Source organism: Rhinolophus ferrumequinum, chromosome 15 (assembly GCF_004115265.2).
Source record: "Rhinolophus ferrumequinum isolate MPI-CBG mRhiFer1 chromosome 15, mRhiFer1_v1.p, whole genome shotgun sequence".
In the NCBI taxonomy this organism is placed as follows: domain Eukaryota; kingdom Metazoa; phylum Chordata; class Mammalia; order Chiroptera; family Rhinolophidae; genus Rhinolophus; species Rhinolophus ferrumequinum.
Genome location: NC_046298.1, coordinates 47,845,321 through 47,868,260, shown reverse-complemented (window position 1 = coordinate 47,868,260; position 22,940 = coordinate 47,845,321). Strand labels below are relative to the sequence as shown.

The 22,940-nt window shown below is 52.4% G+C and overlaps 2 protein-coding genes across 4 annotated transcripts; both read left to right on the top strand.

Moving 5' to 3' along the window:
- The first annotated feature begins 5,358 nt into the window (after positions 1-5,358).
- Positions 5,359-12,166, top strand: LOC117034516 (leukocyte-associated immunoglobulin-like receptor 1). Its single transcript, XM_033127537.1, has 6 exons — positions 5,359-5,474; positions 6,302-6,578; positions 7,014-7,049; positions 8,525-8,727; positions 10,886-10,936; positions 11,079-12,166. The coding sequence occupies exons 2-6, from the start codon at positions 6,536-6,538 to the stop codon at positions 11,145-11,147; spliced, it is 402 nt and encodes a 133-aa protein (XP_032983428.1). The 5' UTR covers positions 5,359-5,474; positions 6,302-6,535; the 3' UTR covers positions 11,148-12,166.
- Positions 12,167-16,362: 4,196 nt separating this feature from the next.
- Positions 16,363-21,698, top strand: LOC117034513 (leukocyte-associated immunoglobulin-like receptor 2). Of its 3 annotated transcripts, none has more exons than XM_033127532.1 (6): positions 16,363-16,415; positions 17,608-17,701; positions 18,154-18,189; positions 19,450-19,746; positions 21,327-21,377; positions 21,520-21,698. In XM_033127532.1, exons 2-6 carry the CDS (start codon positions 17,668-17,670, stop codon positions 21,672-21,674), a joined length of 573 nt encoding a protein of 190 aa, XP_032983423.1. In that variant the 5' UTR covers positions 16,363-16,415; positions 17,608-17,667; the 3' UTR covers positions 21,675-21,698. The 3 variants fall into 3 exon arrangements, with proteins under 3 accessions (XP_032983423.1, XP_032983422.1, XP_032983424.1); XM_033127531.1 differs by lacking the exon at positions 16,363-16,415 and adding an exon at positions 17,303-17,321; XM_033127533.1 differs by lacking the exon at positions 16,363-16,415 and having other exon boundaries at positions 17,615-17,701; positions 18,100-18,189.
- Positions 21,699-22,940: the final 1,242 nt, after the last annotated feature.

The following is a 22,940-nucleotide window of genomic DNA, read 5'->3' as shown; positions in this document are numbered from 1 at the left end:
CCGCTACTGACCAACACTGGTGCTTCCTGAGTGTCCCCTCCTCCCGGGAACTGTGAGTAACAGACTGTCTTCAATGGCCATTGTCAGCTGATCTGTCAGCCCATCCCTCCAATTTCCTATTACTCACAGTATTTTAAACCTTGTCTCCCAAGCGAGTCATTAGATTTTGGGGTCCATTGGCTGCAATAGTGACGCTCTGCCAATCACACACATTCTGACAGTGAGAAAGCCTTGGTCCAGAGAAGGGGTGTGGCTGCCTTGGGGGGCTGTTGGCCCAGAGCTCCCATCTTTGTGGGGTGCACAAAACAGATTCCCCCGTTTTCCTGAATCTGCTCTTCACCTCTGTCCCACATTACATGGTGTCAAGTCCGCCCAGGCCTCTTGAATCCCACACGTGGGAGCCGCCCTCATGCCTCCCTGAGCCCTGGATCACTGACCATGGGGTCGTGACGTGAACACATCCCTCCTCCCTTTCCCATGACCCTGTTATTATTTTTTTGTCCTTGAAATTTAGTTTATTTAGTTTGATTCTCTCTGGGTCAGAGCATCATAAAATTACAGTACACATACGTGTGTGTATATATGTATGCACACATTTGGTTATTTATATCTTATATTTTCCTGGGTTTTTGTGGTAAGAACTTGTTTTATTTCTTTATTTATTTATTTATTTATTGTGTGTGTGTGTGTGTGTGTGTGTGTGTGTATTTCTATTTCACCATTTTGGATTTCTTAAGTCTTGGCTTGTGTTATTTCTTAATGTCTCTTCACACAGATTTAGCTCCCATCCACAACTCCCACTTGGTTACCTAATAACATTGCTGATTGCTGCAGAGCTTAAACAAGGCTGCACAAAGAAACATTTGGGATCTGTACCACCACGTCCCGCATCGCCAGGAGAGCTCTGGGCCCGCTGTGGGGTGGACATGTCTCTCTCCTGCCACGTAGGGGGTCAGACCCGCAGCCCCGTCAGATTAAAACGGAACGTTACACGGAGGACCGCTAGGGGGAGCCAACGTCTCGTTCTGATTAAATTTTGTGTGTGTGTTTTTTTAAAATAGAAACCGTAAGAAACCTGCACGCCTGTTACAGGCCTGGCGTTTAAAATGTTATTATATATTAAAAGACTATTCTTTAAAGTTCAACAAAACCTCAGCCAGCTCTTACAACGGTGCAATTGCTATTTTAGTTCTATGCACATTGAATCCTTTTACAAACTCTCTACAACACGTACTACTCTTTTCTCCATTTTACTGGGAAAAAAAAACAAAAGGCTGGAACATTAACTGACATGTCCAAAGTCAGCCAGCTCTAAGTGGCAAGGGGTGCAGCCCGGTGGGGGGGCCTGGCTCACTGTCCTGCCCTCAGGACAGGCTGCATCTCACTAGCCGGGAGGTTTCTATCCTGAGTTAGAGAGGGTGGGTGGCCGGCCTCCCTACTCAATTTTAATTCGTACTGATCTTTAATTTTCCGTTTGTACTCAAGGTGAATTTCCTCCAGAGATCTGCTTCCTAACTGTAGTTGTTACGTTTGTTTTCTTGGGTTACAAACTATTAGGGTTTTCCAGATAAACAGAAGCATCTGATATATAGGTTACATAGATACATATAAGGGGAGATTTAGTACAGGAATAGGCTCATGGGTTATGGACGCGGAAGTCCCATCATCTGCGGTCTGCACACCCGAGACCCAGGAGAGCTGGTGGTATAACTCAGTCCTAGTCTGACGGCCTGAGAACTGGAGGGCAGCTGGTGTGAGTCCTGGAGTCCAAAGGCCTGAGAACCAGGAGCTCCATGTCACAGGGCACAAGAGATGGACGTCCCAGCTCCTTCCCCTTTTTGTTCTATTGGGGCCTTAGGGGATGGGTAATGCCGTCCACATTGGGGAGGGCCGGTCTCCTCAGTCCACTGAATCAAATGCTAGTCTCTGCAAGTTTAATTCCATCTTTCCAGAAGTCCCTGGAAAGACGTGCCTGAGGAACCTTCTGGTCATCTCAATGTCTGCTCTATCCCAGGGGCTCAGAGGACGTGTCTGAAAATCCACTCCTGCCCCATTTGGTCCAGGGGGGGACCCCTGCGCTCCCACCCCAAAATCGTGTGTTACCAGCTCTCAGGGTTCTGGAGCCCAGTCAGTTGACACATCAAATAACCATCACAGTTAGACGGGTGCATTTCCCCGAAACTCAGGCTTGTCTGACTTGGAAGGCTGACCAGTTCCATGTCTGCTCAGTGAAAAGATGTCCTGTAAGTCCAGGCAGCAAGGATACAGAGGGGAGAGACATGGTTTGGGAGAAATTTAAAATAAGACAGAAACTTCTCCCATCTCGTGGGATTGGTGGGGAGAAGAGGGGGGCTCAGGGAGAAGACAGAAGAGCCCAGGTCAGGGCTAATCTTTTCTACTTGACCCTCTGACCTGCCAGACACAGGAGGCAGGACAGGGCCATGGGATGCAGGGACATTCCTGTCTGGAAGGACATCCCTCCTGCTCCGTGGCCCCCAGGCGCCACCTGGAGTACAAGCCATGATTAGCACTCCTGGTGGCTCCGCGTGGCCAGGGGGACAGGGGCTCTACCTTGCACTGGGACACTGTCATGTGGGTAGTCATGTGGGAGACTCTGCTCGCTGCGCCATTTGTCATGTGGGGTGGCCTGCGGGGTCTCTGCTCCCGCTCCCCACATAAGAACGCAGGACATGGTGAGGCCAAAAAGGAACACCCACGGAGCCATAGGTAGGGGCGTCACACCACTATGGTCTCACTGGAGGCTGGGTTCACTTGACGTGCGACCTGCTGTTCGCTTTGCTGCCAACCGACCGACCCTGCTCGACTCTCCTTCACTCTCCTCCTCTCTCCTCGACTTCCCTCCGTAGCCGCGGCAGTTACATTAGTGGACAGTGGCTTAATGGTTACAGCTGACGGCCAACCAGCCACAGCTGATGGCCATCTACGACCCGAGCCAGCACCCCTCCATGTGAGGCCGAGAGCCTGGAAACTGCTCTCTGGGGCTCTGTCCCCACAGACCCCCAAATCCCCTGAGGTGTGTTGGGGTGAACGCCGGGGGGCCTCAGGAGGTCCTGTGTGGTGGGAGGGAAGATCCAACCTTGCCCAGATGGGGCAGGAGTGGATGTTCGGACACGTCCTCTGAACCCCTGGGATACAGTGGATGTTGAGATTACCAGGAGGTTCCCCAGGTCCTGAGGGAGCAGACGGAGAGTGGACCCCATGACCGCTGGGCACAGACATCAGCGGGGCCTCCAACAACCTGAAGAAGAGACAGCTCAGACCCAGTCAGCTCAGACCCAGGGTCCAGCGGGAGGACACAGAGCCGCTCATCCCCCAACAGTCACATTGGCCACCTGCTCCCTGCACCCTGGACGGCATCCTGGGAAGCAGCAAGGAGAGGGGGGTCCCTGGAAGACGGAATGTAACTGAAGGAGCGTTTGCAATGATTGGGAAGGGCTGTGTGTGCATGTGTGAGAGAGACAGTGTCTGCGTGTCTGTGTCTGTGTGTCTGTGTGTCTGTATGTGTGCCCTCTCTTATTAAGTGGGGCAGCTCCTGAGTAAGATCAGAGCAATGATGGACAAAACAAAGACTTGTTTTTTTCTGGTTAACTGCATTTCATCATGTTCTGCTACACACACACACATGCACACACCTAGACACACATACGCATACAAACAGACATGCACACACACACACGCAGACACACATGCACTGACACAACCCCTGCAGACCTGTGATGGTCCATTTATTGACACGCAGTACTCTGAAACTTCTGCAGGTTTCATTTCCCCAAGAAACGGCGTATACCCGTAGTGCTTTTAACAGTGCTTCCGTGAAATAAAGCAACATCCTGTCACTGGAAAAAGCTAGACAATTGCTGGCTGTTGTTATTACTGCTCTCAGATTTTTCGAGCATATGCATCACTTTTTCCTCCCCAGCATGAGAAGTCGCTGGCCCCTTTAAGCTGTCCTGTCCCTTAAGCTCCATCTGCGTCCCTTGCACACATTCTGTGTCCACAGCACCCTCTTAGGTCTGCAGCTCAGCCCTGAGCACAGCTCTCTCTTGGATGGACATTTGGCTCGTCCGCAATGTGCCCTCTTTCTGCCTCCCACACTTTCCCACCTGGGGTGACACCACAAAAGCACGTAAGGCTACTTGGAGGGCAGTGAGTGGCACTGGACAGTTGCTGTGCTGGTCTCTGCACAGGGGGTGTTGCTGCCTTTTCTTCCTGTTACTTTGGAAATTGAGGGAGGTTGTTTTCACGTAGAAAGAGAAGTGCTTTTCTGAGGACAGTGGCTCTAACCACAGACCCCAGGTTCCCTGCAGCACGTGGGGGACGCCGTCCGCTGAGGTCACACTGCTAAGGTCCCCAATCTGCAGGGCCACTTCCTGGGTTCTGTCCCAGGACAGAGCCCGTGGTCCAGACCTTCCGTTTCTTAGAGGTGTTGGGTCACCTGGGCTGGGGAACGTGGACGTCTGGGCAGGTGGGGGTTCAGACAAGAATCATAAAGCACATGGGCCCTGGTGCCCAGAGGACGGCAGACACCAAGAGCCTGATTCTCCTCTCCTTGAGCAACAGTGACCACTGGGCTGGATCTCTTGGGGGCTTGAGATCCAGTTCTGGGGAGAGCCACAGGTCGGAGCCTTGGGAGAGGCTGAGCCCCACCCAGTCCAGGAGGACATGACAGCCGGAGGGGCAGACCCACCCCCACGTCAGACCTTACCTGGCTGACCCAGCACCGTGAGGAAGTCCCTTCCCAATGACCCCAGCCCTGCCTGAGAGCCCGCCTGGTGCTGTGGCCTCAGCAGCCATTCCCTGGGCTGTGACCCTGAGAAGCCTCAGGTCTTGCCCTCCACGCTCCATTCACTTATCCATCTCCTCCTCACAGGGCCGACTTCTCCCCTGGGAAGTCATGACGGTATGACTCAATGTTGTCAGGGACAGGGGCTCTGAGACCACCTTCCCTATCACAGTACCTGTGTTGTGTGCCATAAACGCACCCAGGGACACCTATCAGGGTCTAGACAGGAATCCAGCCACCGGCCCAGACCCATCTGGTTCTTCACAAAGTTAACAGTTCAAGAAGCCCCGCCCACCATTTGGACAACACAACTGTTTGTTTAGTGCATTCCCTTCTGTAGACTTAGGGCGTTCAGTTCAGAAATAACAAGAACTGGTTGCGAGATGGGGAAGGGAGAGAAGGGCAGCCCGGTGTCACAGGACACAGAGGGACACAGAGACAAGGGCATCGTGCCTGAGCCAGGTGCTGCCTGCCCTGGACAGTGTGAGGGGCCCTGACTGAGTGTCCTTCCAATGTGCCACTCACCTCTCTGTGCACCGCCCGCGTAGTAACATGAAGTTGTCGGGAGTTTTGAAGTAGTTCCTGTTTTGCATGTGAGAAACCGAAGTGTTTGCATGAGGAAACGTGTGGTTTGGGAACAGTCAGTCTGTTAGGACCAGAAGCCAAGCCAGTAAGTTTCCTCGCCTGTATTCTGTCTGTCTGTCATGCGGGGCGCCCGGCAGGGTCTCTGGTCCCACTCCCCACACAAGAACGCAGGACATGGTGAGGCCAAAAAGGAACACCCACGGAGCCATAAGTAGGGGAGTCATACCACTATACTCTCACTGGCAGCTGGGTTGGAGACACAGGAACCAGGAGCAACACAATTCTCAACCCTCACTGCGCCGCTTGCAGGCTCAGCCACCATCTTCTTGCTAGCTCCCCCTTTTTTTTTTGCTAGCCTAGCCACGGCAGTTATATTCATGGCCAATGGCTCACTGGTCACAGCTGACGGCCAACTCGCCACAGCTGCTGGCCATTTGATCACAGTCGATGGCCATTTACTACCTGAGCCAGCACCTTTCTATGTGAGGCCAAGAGCCTGGAAACTGCTTTTTGGGGCTCTGTCCGCACACTGTCTACTATGTATCTATCTAAGTGTCTATGTAGTTATCAATCTATTTTTCTAGGTATCTATGTATATGTCTAAGTATCTTTGTCGCTATGTATCTATTTATGTAAGTATCTACGTATCTGTGTATCCAGCTGTGCATCCGTCTACCATCCATTATTTGTCTATCCATCTCCCTCTCATTTATCTCTATCTACCCGTTCATCATGTATCATCTGTCTCTATCTATATCTTTATCTGTCATGTATGTATGTGCCTATTATCCATCTACCTACTGTTTATCATCTATTTATTTATACCTCTATCTACCTATCGTCTCCCTACTATATATATATATATCACCTACGTCTATCTATTATGAGTTAATATTCTGTGGGTTTCATCAGGACATGGATTCAACTGGTTATGAAATATCTCACTAGAAACGCCTTCTGAAACCAAGTCCTCTCTGGACCGAAATAGGGGAAGCTAGAGTTGCCTCAGGGAGCAGCCTGCGCACCTTCCTATGAGACCACGGAAATGAGCCTCGTGACGTGGCCCCTGCCAACGCATCCTACACTCTTCCTGACTGCAGGGCCCTGTCCTCCCATCCCCAGGACAAGGACAAAGCAGACGGTGAGATGCTGGCCATGTCGTCCAATGCCACCACCCTCCTGGGCCTCAGTGAGTACGAACACGGGGAGACCACAGGGTCAGAGGGGATGGGAGACTCCGGGTGGGGCCCAGTCCCCGCCTCAATCCAGCCTCTAGTCCGAGACTTTCGGGGCCCTGGGGAGAGAGTCAGCCCTGCAGTCCTGCCCACGCTGTGTCACCTTCCACTAAGCCGACCGTGGAGGGACCGGGTCTCTCACACGTCCTGGACACAGGGACGGGGACAGGTCAGATACAGAAAGGTCGCTGGGTGGGGTCCGGTTGGGAGGTCACTTGGGAACTTGGCTGGAACCCGCTATGGGGAAAGGAAGCTGCCCACTGGGAGTCACGCTGATGAAGGTGGTGAGGGGATTACGGTGGACAAGTCTTTCCCGGCAGCACACTGACCTTGACCCCGTTTAAGGGACACCAGGTGCGGGCGTTTTCCTCACTGGGCTTCTCTTCCAGTGCTCTGCCTGGGCCAGGTGATCCACATGCAGCACGGTGAGTCATTTTTACACGATTCCCAACCCCTCCTACCTCAAGGGCAGCTCATGTGGGTTCCGAGAGGGATCCAACCCCGGTTCCCCCACATGAAGGTCCCTCCTCAGTCTCTCCTGACAGCTGCAAACACCCACAGGACGTCACCACTGATTTCCAGACTCCTGAGACCCGCAGATCTGAAACTGGACCCTGACACTCACGCACTCAGACCTGATTCATTACCCCCACCCCTCGGTGAAGGTCGTTGGTCCAGGACTAGACAACAGTCCTCCTTGATCCCCCTTGTCTCGCCCCATATTTACTCCATCACGGAACCCCACGTGTCCTCACATGTGCCCACAGCCCCCTGGATGCTGCCTCCCCAGTCTGAGCTCCAGCACCTCTCGCCCCCACAGCAGCTACTGGGGCCTCCAGGCGCCTCTTCCTGCCGGCTCTGCCCCATTCTCTCCTGCAGGTGAACTTAGACAACTCCAATCTCATGATTTTACTTCCCAGGTGAAACCCTTCATTGCTTGAACTTAGGTTGCACCAGATCCCTTATCAAAGTATTTCCTCTGGCTCTGTCTCTCCCTGGCCATGTCCTGCCCTGCTCTGTGCTTATCACCAGACATGCGTTAGTTTTCTTTCAGTTTCTGAAGCACGCCGTGCTCGCCATGCACTCAGGACCATCTCACACGCTGAGTTCTCCACCACCCACACCCGGCTTCCCTGATCCGCTCAGCCGAGCTACTTGCAATTATACTTGTCCATCACGTCTCAGCTCAGACACCTGTTCCTCAGGGGTCTCCCTGACTCCGCAGACGGGGAAGGGTCTCCTTATTCTGTGCTCTCCTTAGACCTGAGAGCCCTCGTCACAGCTCTGTCTGTATCAAGGTCTCTCTCATCACTCCGTGTTTTCCTCCAACATCGCTGCATAGAACACACAGTGTCTGGAGCTTATTTCTCTCGTGCGCGGAGATGCAGCCTCTGTGGAGCTTGGCCAGAGACAGGGTGGCAGCCCCATGTGTCACCGGGGTCGCAGGCTTTCTCGCCTTCTCATCCTGTTCCACAGCTTTAGTCCATGGCCACCAGCACTAAGGTCACCTCCTGATGCAACACGGCTGCCAGAGCTCCAGCCAGTTTATGTTTGCAGGCTGGGTGGCAAAGAAGGGCAGAAATAGGAAAGGGGCCTCCAGGCTTAATTAGCACCTTTAAGCTGCCCTCCTGGGGACCTCACCGACAAGGCTGCTTCCATCTCACGGGCAGACATCGTCACAGGGCTGCACAGAACTACTCCTGGGGGGCAGGGGGCACGTGTCGTTTTCTGTTCCCTGAGGCACTGTGCCTGGCTCTAAAGTGATGGTCTGATTCCAATGAGGATGTTAGTGCAGATGTGGAGTCAGCGGCAGTCTCTGCCTTGTTTCCCTCCTGTCCCTCAGGGAAGGAAAAGCTATTTCCTCAGAACGCACCTGAGGTCCTGCTCTGCTTCCTCCCAGGGCTCCTGCCCAGACCCTCCATCAGAGCCGAGCCAGGCCCTGTGGTCCCCCGGGGGCGGCCTGTGACCGTCCTGTGCCAGGGCCCTGCTGGGGCTGACATATTCCGCGTGGAGAAGAATGAGCATAGATCTACATACACGGATCACAAAATCACGTCTCAACAGGGATCACCGGGAACGGAGGCCCGATTCCCCATCCGCGCAGTGAGTGACGTCACTGCTGGGCCTTATCGCTGTGTCTATATGAAATGGTCCCGCTGGTCTGAGCGCAGTGAGGCCCTGGACCTGGTGCTGACAGGTGAGGAAGTCCCTGTTCTGCCCTCAGGTTTGTCCCAGGTCCCTGGACACTCTCCCGAGCTGTGTCCTCTGTCCACAGGCTCCCTGCCCTCCTGGGGACCCCCAGCCCTATGGCTCCCCTGCCCGTCTGCACACATGTCCCTCGGCCTTCACACCCGGCTCAGGGCCCTGGAGTCCTGGCCCCATCTGGACACCATGATGGCCTGGACACTCAGTGTAGTGCAGGGGATCCTGCCAACTTCGCCAAGTGTCGTGTGGGGCGTCCGGCGGAGTCTCATGAGGGGTCTCCGGTCCCGCCCCCCACATAAGAACGCAGGACACGGCAAGGCCAAAAAGGAACACCCACGGAGCCATAGGTAGGGGAGTCACACCACTATACTGTCACTGGCGGCTGGGTTGGAGACACAGGAACCAGGAACCACACAATTCTCAACCCTCACTGCACCGCTTGCAGGCTCAGCCACCATCTTCTTGCTAGCTCCCCCCTTTCTCCTTTTCTTTCCTTTTGCTCTCTTCTCTGCTAGCCCAGCCACGGTAGTTATATTCATGGCTAATGGCTCACTGGTTACAGCTGATGGCCATTTGATCAGTCGATGGCCATTTACTACCTGAGCCAGCACCTTTCTATGTGAGGCCGAGAGCCTGGAAACTGCTTTTTGGGGCTCTGTCCCCACAGTCAGCCCAGCATCGGGGTGGGCAGGGAGCTGGCCCTGCTGGGCTGGATGGGGAGTGGGCTTCCAGAGATCAGGTGGGGACAGACCCCCTTCAAGGGAACATGTGTCCTTTTGCTCAGGATGGTGTTAAACCCTCCTTTCCCCTGAGCCCCACTCTGTGGGGGCCCCAGGCCACATGTCCCCTGTGGTGCGGTCCACCCTTAATTGGGCAAGTCACATAGTCCAGCGTGGCCTGACCAGGCAGGACAGTGCTTTCAGGCCCCTTTGGGCTGAGGCTGTCCTTCCCTGCATGTGGTCAGATCTGAGATGTCTCCTGGAGTCCGGGTTCAGTGAGGAGGGTGACACCCCTCACGGAGGGATGGTGGGAGGGGGAACTTCTTCCTTTAACACCGAGTATCTTCTCTCCCTTTTTTATTTATCCTGCTGTAACTCAGGCATACCTTAGGTCAGTGCACATTGTCCAGGGGTGGCCCTCTTCGTCCAGGCCTGGGGGGTGTCTGCCTAGTTTATCGTGACCCTGTGACTGACCTGGGGCACTGTGGGTACATTAGCCTGCTGGGGGGGGGGTCAGCCTCCGGGACCCTCTGACCCTGTGGCCAGGTGACGAGGCTCCCACCCGTCCTGTTTGTCCATGGACCAGGGACCAGCTGCTTGATGCTAATGTAACAAGGAGGTATGGGGTGTTCTGAGGGGTGTCCAGACCCTCAGCCAAGTGGAAGCAGAGAGAGTGCCATCCCTGTGCCCCCACGTCTCCCTGTCTGCTATTCTGGGAGTCCAGATGGCGTCATGTATACTGAGCGGTGGAGAGAAAGGGGCCAGGTGTGGATGCTGCAGGACGTGCGGGGCCAGAAACAGCTGAACTGACCAGGGAGCTCAGGCTCAGCCTCTTCTCCTGTCCCCTTCACAGGGCCCCCTCAGCTCCCCACACTGAGCCCCTCCTGGGCTGGGGAGTAGAGACCTCTCAGTCTGGGCGTCCACACCGAGGGGCTCAGCTGGGGAGTGGGGAGTGTGGTGGCAGTGGGGCAGGGGTCCCGCTTCTCTCAGTGGTTGAGTGGACACAGAGCGGGCAGTGAAATCTTGCATCCTCCTACGGCAAAAGGCCTGTTCATTTCTGGGGGGTTTCAGAGCCAGGAACGGGGAGACTCCCTCTGGATCCCTGAGCAAGTTTGATCAAAGGCAGGTCTAAATTTTCCATCTGTGTGCTGCCCGGGAATCCTCTACTTGACCGTTGGTGGGACCTGGGGTTGTGGACTCAGGGATCTCGGGGTGGGGAGGAGTGGAGGGATTCAGGGGAGGCAGGGGCCTGGTTGGGGCTCAGGAGGCCGGTCAGCCTGAGAACGGGGGGAAGGCGAGGCTGAATGAGACGTCCATCCACTGTTTCTGACTCCTAGGAGGCCCCGGTGAAGTCACTCCCCTGCCCACAGAAGTGGGCTCCCAGACAGGTAAGTCACCTGGGAGTGTGTCCAGGGGGAGCGCTGGGCAGGACAGGTTCTGTGCCCAAAGGACAAGGAGCTCCTGTCTCATAGGTCCAGGGCTGGGCTGGGTCCTGTCCACCTGGTAGTGACTCCTGTCCTCTGCTTCCAGCCCCTGCTTCCCAGAATTACATGGCGGGGAACTGTATCCATATCGGCCTGGCCGGTGTGGTCTTGCTGATCCTGGTGTCGATTCTGGAAGAAGTTGGGCACAGCCAGTGCACGTCCCCACACAGAACTCAGGAGGGTACGAACCGGAGAGATTAGACCCCAGCGTCCCAGGAGGGACCTCCCCTGGGCTCCAAGACTCACATCTGTCACCCGCCTTACCCAGGGGCTCAAATTGCACCTGCCTTGGGCCTCCTTGCACCCCACTTCTTCCCTTCCAGGAATGGTCTCTGCCTTCCTTGATCTGTGGTCTCCTCAGGTCCCCAGTGTCTTGGATCAGAAGTCCAGGGAAGGAAACACAAACCAAAGCCACAGTGAGATATCACCTCACACTCATCAGGATAAATGTGATTTAAAAAATAATAATAAATTAAGGGGAAAATAGCAGGTGTGGCAAGGAAGTGGAGAAGCTAGAACCTGTGTGCCCTGCTGGTGGGACTGCACGATGGTGCAGCCACCGGAAGGTGATGTGGCAGCTCCTGAAAACCTGCGCCCAGAATCACCACACAACTCAGCGAAGGAATGGCCCACACTCAAAGAAATGACAGCTGAACCTTAGACGTCTGTGCTCTCACGCCCACAGCAGCAGTATTCATGATAGCCAGTGTCATCACCAGGCTCCTCAAACGTGGGGACGGAAGCAGATGATCAGTGTCAGAGTGATGCCACCTGGGAAGGACAGCCCGGCAGGGGTGGCTTTGAGGACAGAGGAAGGGGCCACATGTCACGGAATGCGGGGCCTCTATACACTGGAAAGACAAGGAACGGACTCTCCCCTGGAGTCCCCAGGAAGGAACGCAGCCCTGCACACACCTGGATTTCAGCCCAGTGAGGCCCAGTTTGGTCTCTGACCTCCAGAACCGTAAGATAATAAAGCATGTTGGGATCCATCCTACTTGCGCTAATTTGTCACAGCAGAGCAAGGAGTCTCATACGCCTGGCATCTAACACTGGTCTCATGAGGCCCCCAAGCTTCTGGAAACTGGTTCGGGGGCCGACTCTGACCCCATCCCCTGACGTCTCCTCAAACCTCTGACCCCTAGAGTGGGAAGCCCAGCCAGGCTCACAGTGGGCTCTGGGGTGTGGAGGCAGTGGCTTCACTCTGTGGCACTGCTGTGGGTGGGCTGTACCAGCGCTGGGTCCCCGTGTGGCCGTGAGGTGGGACCAAGGACAAGGCTCCAGTCATCCGCATCTCCTGCAGCGCAGGGATGTGCAGGGTGACTGCCCCACCTGTCCCTGTCCCCACACAGACAGGAGAATGTGAGGGGAAGGCTCACTGCCCTCCCTCAGGGCTCCCCTCGTCAGCAACTGTGGGGAACCTTCTCTGCTCCCGACTGTGCGTCAGTCTCAGGGAGGAGCGAGGGCTCTTGGGTTTTTTTTGTTTTTTTTTTTTAAATTTGCGAGGGCTCTTGGTTTTTTTTTTGTTTTTTTTTTTAAATTTGCGAGGGCTCTTGGTTTGAAGCATAAGACGCGCAAGGCAGTTCCTCTGGATGGCACTCCCGCTCCATGTTAAAGTGGCCCCGTTTATGTTACTGTTTACAGGAGAACACGGTGGTGGTTTGATGCACTTACATACTGCAACACGGTTCCCACCGCAGCGTGAGCTCACACCTCCATCACATCCTGTAATTGTCATTTCTTTTTTTGTAGTGGAGACATTGAAGATCTTGTCCCGCAGCAACTCTGAAGTAACACCACAGTGTTGTCGACTGCAGTCACCATGCTGTGTGTTAGAACTCCAGGACTTGGGAGGCACACACAGGGTTTCTTCCTACTTTGCTGCAGGCAGTTATTTCTCAATCAGAACACCAAAGAAAGCACTAAATGTAAAATAGAAATATAGGTCAACTGGGCTATAATGAGATTTGGAAATTCTGTTCTTCAAAATTGGCCAATAAGAGAGAGAAACTTCCCATCCCCAAATATTTCATCCTGTTCCCCCTCATCTACCACCCACTCCCCCGCACAATGTGAGTATAGATGATGTATTACAGACTCGTACACTTGAAACCTATGTAACTTTACTAACCATTGTCACCCCAATAAACTGTAATTAATAAAAGAAGAGAGTGAAACCTCAGCTAGAGTGGTATTCACAGTGACTGTATCTGGCAAAGAACTCACACATATAACAATAAAAATAGAAATCTTCCTCCTGTTTAGTTAAAAACACATAGTCAAACCATTTTTTAATGAGGAAGTAAGAAAAAAACTCAAATAGACATTTCGCAAAAATGAAAATAATATCCAAATAACCCAAACCATATAAAAATGTCCCCAATTGCATTAGTCATCAGAGAAATGCAAACTAAAACCACAGGATATCACTACCCACACCAGCGAAGCTAAAATAGAAAGGTGACAGCTTGATGAATTGGTAAGGATGTGGCACAGTCAGAACACTGAAGTGCACTGGATATAAATTGATACAGTCACTTTGAACAATGTTTGGCAGTACCTACCAACACTGAATATGTGCACAGCACGAAACACAGCAGTTACACTCCTAGGTTTATTCCAGCAGAAATGCTCATATCCACTCATCAGGAGGTATGCAGTAAGACATCCAAAGCAGCGCTATGCCTCAGAGCCTAAACTAGAAGCTAAAGAAGGCCCAATAACACTAGAAAGAAAGTGTACGTTGTGGATATTCACACACCAGGATACTCGAAAACAACGAGGATCGATGGCCGACACCTCCACATGCATCACTGTGGATAAATCTCACAAACCTTTGGTTGAACAAAAGAAACCACACAGAAAGACAGTAGAGTATATTCACATTTGTGTAAAGAACCCAAACAAGCAAATTTAACATATGCTGTTAGAAGTCAGCGTAGTCACTGCACTTGGAGAGAAATTACTGCAAAGCAGAATAAAGTGGGAGCAAGAAATGTTCCGTTTATGAACCAGGGTGGTGGTGACATGGCTGTGCCCAGATAGTGAGGCTTCAACCAGTTGTGCATCTGACGTGTGAATCTTTTGTCTATTGTATTTCAACAAACACAGACACACACACACACACACACACACACACACACACACACACACCCTGAGACACACCATAGTGAAACTGCTGAAACACAAAGACAAAATCTTAAGAGTACTGAAAGAAAAAGAACTCATTCTCAAATGAGCAACCATAAGATTTACATTTTACTCACAACGAAAATGATTAACGCCGGCAACCAGGTGAGGCTATATTTAAAGAGCAGAAGGAAAGTATCAGCCAAGAACTCTACAACAAGGGAAAGCACCCTTCAACAATGGGCGTGAAATAAAGACATTTCAGGGAACAAAAAGCTGTATTCACCACCAACAGACGGGTGCCAAAAGAATAAAATTTCAGGAAAAAGGAAAATAATACCTATGGAAACAAAGAATGCAGGAAAGGAGGAAATCAGTGGAAAGGGCAAATATCTGACAAAGACAGAAATTCCAAACGATTATTTCATCATTAATGAATTAATAAAACATTGGCACATGCTCACTCTATATTTGACAAGATTTAACAAATCATTTTACTTTGTCATAAAGTTTAAAACGACAGTGGACATACATACATGCAGACAGATACTGTGTACATGTGGTAACACTGTATCTACACACAGGCAATGGAAATTGAGCACGAGATTTCAGATGCTGTTTACTCGAGGTGAGGAAGGAATGGGGCAGGATGGGGTACACCAAGACACAGATAGGACTTCTTCAGTTTTCTAGTTCTCCTGAAGGACGATGATTTCACAGGGGTTTTCTCTACATGCTCCATTTAATTTTCTCTAAATTGGCCTTTGGACATTGACCGGCAGCATGGTGGTAAATGTGCAGCAGTCAGCTCTCTGAAAAAATATCTGATTTGTAGCATTTGCCAATTTCTGTAGTGTAAATACTCACATCACGGCTGATTTCCAGCTACAAAGGGGCACCATTGAACGTGGCTTTCGGAGCCGGTTTGAGCTGGCTGACTCCAGCACACCACAGAGTGTAGCATTAAGTCAAGGAAAAATTGTGTTAATCCAAGGGCCAGAGCTATAGGGCTGTCCTTAAGGAAAATAAAGTTTAGGAATCGGGAACAGGAAGAAAAGTGGGGGGAAGGGAGGGAGAGAGGCAGGGGAGGGAGAGAGAGAGAGAGAGAGAGATGCTAGATAGAGAAGATAGATAGATGATACATAGACAAATGATGCTTAGATGATACATAGATATTGATATATAAACACAATGTAGATAAATGAGAGATAGATGAGAGACAATAATGATGTTTAACACATAGATGTAGATAAATGATAAATTCATATAGATACAGGAGAGAAAGCTACACAGATGATGAGAGAGACAGAAATGAGGGGAGGAAGAGGGAGGAGACGGAGAGGGAAATCTTATTTGGCTAATGAATCAGAGGATTTTTTATAAAACCCTCAAGAAATAGTTTCTATATGTATCGTACTTTTCTATTAAATGGATTTCTACGGTACATTCAGTACTTCATTGACCTCCAGAAGGAAGATTCATATCTTTATAAGTGACACTGACTCAAATTTCTAGTTGGAATAATCATTTAAATTTGTGTGTTTCAAATGTTTCTTTTTATTTTTCAAGAATAATATATTTACATATTTAGTTGGTAGAGGAATATTGTGTATTATAATAATAAGACCTTGTAGTTAAGGAAAGTAAAAATATTTGAGCTTCGATGTGAGTTTGGTAAAAACCACAATGTGAGCATTTGGGATCTGAGGCTTGGGGCACAAATGCATTTGTGCTGGGCACTGATTAGGTGATGAGTTTGCCTAACTCGGCGTTGTGTCTCCTGTAGAAAAATTTCAGGAAGCTGTGCTCCCTTCTCTGCTCCAATCTGGGGAAGTCAGAGACCTATACAGACTGGAAGGAAAACTGCTCGCTTTTATGTATGGTTGTTATTTAAACTGCGACATGCTAGCACACCACATCCTGTGCGCTTTCTAGTTTGGATTGCCTCCTTCTTTGGGTGCAGCCGAAGCCTTTTGCGTCTCCCACATTCGTTGCCTGTGTGTTTGTCTCAGTGAGTCCAGAAAGGGATGAGAAGAGAGGGTGATAGTGGAAAATCCTGTCCTGTATACGTGGCCTTCCACAACGCAGAGCTGAGGGTGGGAGCCTGTGGAAAGTCAATTCATCCACTGTCCAAGCCCAGGCCAGCTGCCAAGGGTTACAGCCAAGACGACAGGATCCAGATGAAGGGGCATCACCAGTCATGAAGGTTTCCTTCCAGGGTTCCATCAAGGCCAGATGATCCAGATGCAAGTAGGTGAGTCCACCCCTGCCCTAGGTGCTTTCTGGGCTGAACACCAAGGTTCTTCTAGCAGGAGGAGTGGAGCACAGAGGCGTGGGCTAACACAGACGCTTAGGGAGGGCTTTGCAGTTGAACTGGAAACACCCAAAGCAGAGATCCATGGACATTCAGGCCCAGTCAGACTCTGTCCTGTAGACCCCACTGCAGACACTCCCGTTTGGCTGAGCCAAGCTGGGGATGCTCAGAAACAGGGGTCTTTGAGACCTGATCAATTACTCCATGTAATGAGGGCAAGACCCAGGGATATAACATGCAGATGGGTCCAGGGTCCAGCTCAAGAACCCAGTCTACCCACAAGAGTGGACGGCAGGCCCATCACATCCCAGAAGGAGGACTGGTCAACATGGAGTGACCAGGCCAGAGTATCTCTGGAATATTTCAACTATTCTGATGCTAACTCATCTTTTTTTAAAATTGAGATATGATTGACATAGAACATTGTGTAAGTTTAAGGTGTACAACGTATAGATTTGATGCATTTATATTGCAATGTGATTGTCATTGTAGTTTTGTGATGCACAAACGCCATCACCAGCCTGGTCCGGCCTTTCATCCCAGCACCCAGCTGGGTGCCCCATTGGCCCCAACCCCAGGGCCAGGTCCCAAGGTCTCTCTCCAAACTGATCAATGCCGTTAGGATTCTCATATGCTGATGGGCCACCTATTCCTCTGGTTCTAATGCCACTGGGAGAAGGTGGGGATAGAGCCCGTGTTAGTAGGACATTTTCAGTGCACTCTGTGCCTTGCTGGGAATTTAACACGTATCATAACATTAAATGCTTGGAGGGAGAGTTCAGACTTCCATTTTAAATATGAGGACATGTCGGCATAAAGGAGCGTCGCCATGCCCAAGAACAGATGGTTAGGTTACGGGGTTGGGACTGAAGGTAAAGTCACTTTGAGGCACAAATCCACGCTCCTCCTTGTCTGGTAGATGACAATGAGGTCCACACCCAGGGGGTTCGTTGGAGATGAGATCGGCCTCACTTGAGCATGGAGGAGAGACATGGAAGCCAAGACCCTCCCTCTGTCTCCTTAGCAGGAAGAGTGGAAAGGATGGGAGAGTGTGCTTCCCCTTTGGGTGAGGTAGTTGATGTGGAAACCCCAAGACGGCCCCAGGGCAACACTTCCTGTCCTCTTGTGTCAGCTGCAGGCTCCGTCCTTGCACCCACTGGCTCCAGGACGGCACTGGCAGCAGGGCCTGGCCATGGCCCCTCACCCCACCACCGTCCTGGGCCTCGGTGAGTCTGGAATGGAGGGGCAACATTCCAGGGACACAGGGGGTGGGACTTGGGGAAGGGTCTGTGTCCTTGTTCAGTCCTCAGTCCAGTCCAGGAGACTCTGGGACCCTGGGGGAGCAAAGTGGTCCCGTCCGGGGAGCTGCCCCCTCAGCTCTGGGCCAGACCTAAGTCTGGCCATGGAAGGTTCAGCCCTAGAAGCTGGGATCTGGGTATGGGGACTAGTTCAGACTGGAAGAAGGACTGGGGGAGGAGTACCTGTTTGGAAGAGGAGATTGGGGGTTTATCTTGAGACTTTCAGAGCAAGGAGAAAGACTGTGCTTAGATATAATGTTGAGGACGGCGGTTTGGAAGCTATCGGGGGCTCGCTTCCGGCTCCATCAAATGCCCCTTGATCGCAGCCCTGTGAGGAAACCAGAGGCTGGGCGTTTTCCTCACTAGAGCTTCTCTTCCAGTGCTCTGTCTGGGCCAGATGATTCACATGCAAAATGGTGAGTCTACATTTACAAATTTCGTTTTTCATATATATATATTTTTAGTTTCAGGCTAAATATTATTTTCCTTAGAGTCCTCTCACGGTTTATCTTCAGATAAAATGAGACCCACAGATCTCTTTGTCTGCACTGTCTGTCCTCACGCGGCCTGACTCACTTATCTGCAGAAACTTTGGCTTTCTTTCACTTTCACAAACACCATTTTCTCCGCTAGACCCTGGCCTCCTCCCCAGGTGACATCTCCCTGTTGAGTGCCCGGCGCCCCCTATCGCTCAGCTTGGGTAATTCACGTTTGGCCCTGGGGTGTCAGCTCAATGTCTCTTCCCTCTGACTCCCAGAGGAGGTCAGCTCTGCCTCCACCCGCCTCGAGATTCCCACACTCACCCGCGGGCACGTATCACACTGCATAGCTGCGGATTTGCACAATTCTTTAATCAGCTTCTGTCTTTCAGCCCACAAAGGCAGGGACTGTGTGCGTGTTTCTCGTGTTTGTGGACCCAATGGCACATGGAGGTCATCAATGACTGGGGAGATAGGAAGTGAGACATGGATGAAAGACAGAATGAATGAATGAATGAATGAATGAACTTTTGTCAGCTCCTGCCTGTCTCTATCCCGATTGTATAACTTTGATGCCATCTTCCTGTTTCAGGGCTACAAACCCTCTCTTCCTCCCCAACCCCTACATCAGCCTAGTGGAGACACATGGGCTTTTCAAAAGCCTCAAAAACAAGCAAATGGATATAAGGCTGAGGAGAAGGTTGACAATACAGAGGGAACAGAGGTGGGCGCTGCACAGAGGACTTGCCCTGGAGACAGGAGGCCCAGATCATTCCTACTGACTCAGACTCCTGCTTCCTTTGTCGCCCCAATGACCTGGTCGTCCTCATCTTGTGCCTTCCTCCCAGCCCTCTTTGTCTCCCTAGAAAGTGGCCGAGGGCAGGGAGATTTCACCGGGCCCCCAGGCTGCTCTGACACCTACCACTCCACCCTAGAAAAGTCCAAGATGTGACCAAGACTCGGGGTCCCTGTGTCCTGTGGGGAAATAACTCTGCAGTGATGAGAATTCACACCCACCTAGAATGGGCAGGGGGGGCTTTTGGGGGGAGGATAATGGAAATGTTCTAAAATTGGAGTGTGATGGATGCACCACTCTGTACAGTTGCTAAACACATTGAACACACTTAAAATGGGTGAATTGTGAAGTGTGGTGATTTCCTCAGAACGCACCTGAGGTCCTGCTCTGCTTCCTCCCAGGGCTCCTGCCCAGACCCTCCATCAGAGCCCAGCCAGGCCCTGTGGTCCCCCGGGGGCGGCCTGTGACCATCCTGTGCCTGGGCCCTGCTGGGGCTGACCTATTCCGCCTGAAGCAGAAGGAGAATATTTTTGACTTCACGGATCAGAAAATCACATCTCAACACGGATCACCGGGAGCGGAGGCCCGATTCCCCATCCGCGCAGTGAGTGATGTCACTGCTGGGCCTTATCGCTGTGTCTATAAGAAAGGGTCTCGCTGGTCTGAGTTCAGTGAGGCCTTGGAACTGGTGCTGACAGGTGAGGAAGTCCCTGTTCTGCCCTCAGGTTTGTCCCAGGTCCCTGGACTCTGTCCCTAGCTGTGTCCTCTGTCCACAGGGTCCCTGACCTCCTGGGGACGCCCAGCCCTCTTGTTCCCCTGCCCGTCTGCACACATGTCCCTCGGCCTTCACACCCAGCTCAGGGCCCTGGAGTCCTGGCCCCATCTGGACACCATGATGGCCTGGACACTCAGCTGAGCATCCGGGTGGGCAGGGAACTGGCCCTGCTGGTCTGGGTGGGGAGTGGGCTTCCAGAGATCAGGTGGGGACAGACCCCCTTCAAGGGAACATGTGTCCTTTTGCTCAGCATGGTGTTAAACCCTCCTTTCCACTTTATGAGAGGCCTAGGCCACATGTCCCCTGTGTTTAGGTCCACCCTTAATTGGGCAAGTCACATGGTCCAGGGGGGCCCTGACCAGGCAGGACAGTGCTTTCAGGCCCCTTTGGGCTGAGGCTGTCCTTCCCTGCGTGTGGTCAGCCCCTGAGATGTCTCCTGGAGTCCGGGTTCAGTGAGGAGGGTGATACCCCTCACGGAGGGATGGAGGGAGGGGGAACTTCTTCCTTTAACACCGAGTATCTTCTGTCCCTTTTTTATTTATTCTGCTGTAACTCAGGCATACCTTGGGTCAGTGCACATTGTCCAGGAGTGGCCCTCATCGTCCAGGCCTGGGGGTGTCTGCCTAGTTTATCCCGACCCTGTGACTGACCTGGGGCAATGGGGGTACAGTATCCTGCTAGGTGGGGTCAGCCTCCGGGACCCTCTGACCCTGTGGCCAGGTGACGAGGCTCCCACCCGTCTTGTTTGTCCATGGACCAGGGACCAGCTGCTTGGGGCTAATGTAACAAGGGGGCGTGGGGTGTTCTGAGGGGTGTCCAGACCCTCAGCCAAGTGGAAGCAGAGAGAGTGCCATCCCTGTGCCCCCATGTCTCCCTGTCTGCTATTCTGGGAGTCCAGACGACGTCATGTATACTGAGAGGTGGAGAGAAAGGGGCCAGGTGTGGATGCTGCAGGACGTGCGGGGCCAGAAACAGCTGAACTGACCAGGGAGCTCAGGCTCAGCCCTTCTCCTGTCCCCTTCACAGGGCCCCCTCACTCCCCACACTAAGCCCCCTCCTGGGCTGGGGAGTAGAGACCTCTCAGTCTGGGCGTCCACACCGAGGGGCTCAGCTGGGGAGTGGGGAGTGTGGTGGCAGTGGGGCAGGGGTCCCGCTTCTTTCAGTGGTTGAGTGGACACTGAGCGGGCAGTGAAATCTTGCATCCTCCCACAGCAAAAGGCCTGTTCATTTCTGGGGGGTTTCAGAGCCAGGAAGGGGGAGACTCCCTCTGGAGCAAGTTTGATCAAAGGCAGGTCTAAATTTTCCATCTGTGTGCTGCCCGGGAATCCTCTACTTGACCGTTGGTGGGACCTGGGGTTGTGGACTCAGGGATCTCGGGGTGGGGAGGAGTGGAGGGATTCAGGGGAGGCAGGGGCCTGGTTGGAGCTCAGGAGGCAGGTCAGCCTGAGAACGGGGGGAAGGCGAGGCTGAATGAGACGTCCATCCACTGTTTCTGACTCCTAGGAGGCCCCGGTGAAGTCACTCCCCTGCCCACAGAAGTGGGCTCCCAGACAGGTAAGTCACCTGGGAGTGTGTCCAGGGGGAGCGCTGGGCAGGACAGGTTCTGTGCCCAAAGGACAAGGAGCTCCTGTCTCATAGGTCCAGGGCTGGGCTGGGTCCTGTCCACCTGGTAGTGACCCCTGCCCTCTGCTTCCAGCTCCTGCCTCCCGGAATTACATGGCGGGGAACTGTATCCATATCGGCCTGGCCGGTGTGGTCTTGCTGATCCTGGTGGCGATTCTGGCAGAAGCTGGGCACAGCCAGCACACGTCCCCACACAGAACTCAGGAGGACGCCCACCAGAAAGATTAGACCCCAGCGTCCCAGGAGGGACCTCCCCTGGGCTCCAAGACTCACATCTGTCACCCGCCTTACCCAAGGGCTCAAACTGCACCTGCCCTGGGCCTTCCTGCACCCCACTTCTTCCCTTCCAGGAATGATCTCTGCCTTCCTTGATCTGTGGTCTTCTCAGGTCCCCAATGTCTTGGATCAGAAGTCCAGGGAAGGAAACACAAACCAAAGCCACAGTGAGATATCACCTCACACTCATCAGGAAGACTGATTAAAAGAAAATAATTTAAGGGGAAAGTAGCAGGTGTGGCACAGAAGTGGCGAAGCTAGAATCTTTGTGCCCTGCTGGTCGGACTGCAAGATGGTGCAGCCACTGGAAGGTGATGTGGCAGCTCCTGAAAACCTGCGCCCAGAATCACCACACAACTCAGCGAAGGAATGGCCCACACTCAAAGAAATGCCAGCAGAACCTCAAATATATGGTGATGGAAAGAGAACTGACTCTGAGTGGTGAACACACAATGGGATTTATAGATGATCTAATACAGAATTGTACACCTGAAATCTATGTAATTTTACTAAAAATTGTCACCCCAATAAATTAAAAAAAAAAAAATGACGGCTGAACCTTGACGTCTGTGCTCTCACGCCCACAGCAGCAGTATTCATGATAGCCAGTGTCATCACCAGGCTCCTCAAACGTGGGGACGGAAGCAGATGATCAGTGTCAGAGTGATGCCACATGGGAAGGACAGCCCGGCAGGGGTGGCTTTGAGGACAGAGGAAGGGGCCACATGTCATGGAATGTGGGGCCTCTAGACACTGGAAAGACAAGGAACGGACTCTCCCTTTAAGTCCCCAGGAAGGAACGCAGCCCTGCAGACACCTGGATTTCAGCCCAGTGAGGTCCGGTTTGGACTCTGACCTCCAGAACCGTAAGATAATAAAGCATGTTGTGAGCTATCATGCTTGTGCTAATTTGTCACAGCAGAGCAAGGAGTCTCATACGCCTGGCATCCAACACTCTATGGTCTCAGGAGGCCCTGCAGGGAAAATAGCCTTGGTCAGGCTTCTTCCCCGGCCAGCTGCTGGCCCTGACCTGGAGACCTGCCGGTCCTATAAGATGCAACGCAGTGCAGGCGCCGTCCACCTTGCAGACATACTGTAAATAACCTTATGTAAGCACCCTGGCTGTGAGCCACCTTTGTCTCTGTGTGGTATAAAGGGGACTGGCCATTTCATGAGGAGGGCTGCTGAGACAGGACAGGGGCTGCTGGCTGCATCCTG

Bases quoted from the DNA above. Each gene is read 5' to 3' on its own strand.
- LOC117034516 (XM_033127537.1), top strand. From the start codon at position 6,536: ATGCTGGCCATGTCGTCCAATGCCACCACCCTCCTGGGCCTCA. The intron at 6,579-7,013 runs GTGAGTACGAAC...CTTCTCTTCCAG, and splicing joins CACCACCCTCCTGGGCCTCA to TGCTCTGCCTGGGCCAGGTG. The intron at 10,937-11,078 runs GTAAGTCACCTG...CTCTGCTTCCAG, and splicing joins AGAAGTGGGCTCCCAGACAG to CCCCTGCTTCCCAGAATTAC.
- LOC117034513 (XM_033127531.1), top strand. The intron at 17,702-18,153 runs GTGAGTCTGGAA...CTTCTCTTCCAG, and splicing joins CACCACCGTCCTGGGCCTCG to TGCTCTGTCTGGGCCAGATG. The intron at 18,190-19,449 runs GTGAGTCTACAT...GCTTCCTCCCAG, and splicing joins GATGATTCACATGCAAAATG to GGCTCCTGCCCAGACCCTCC.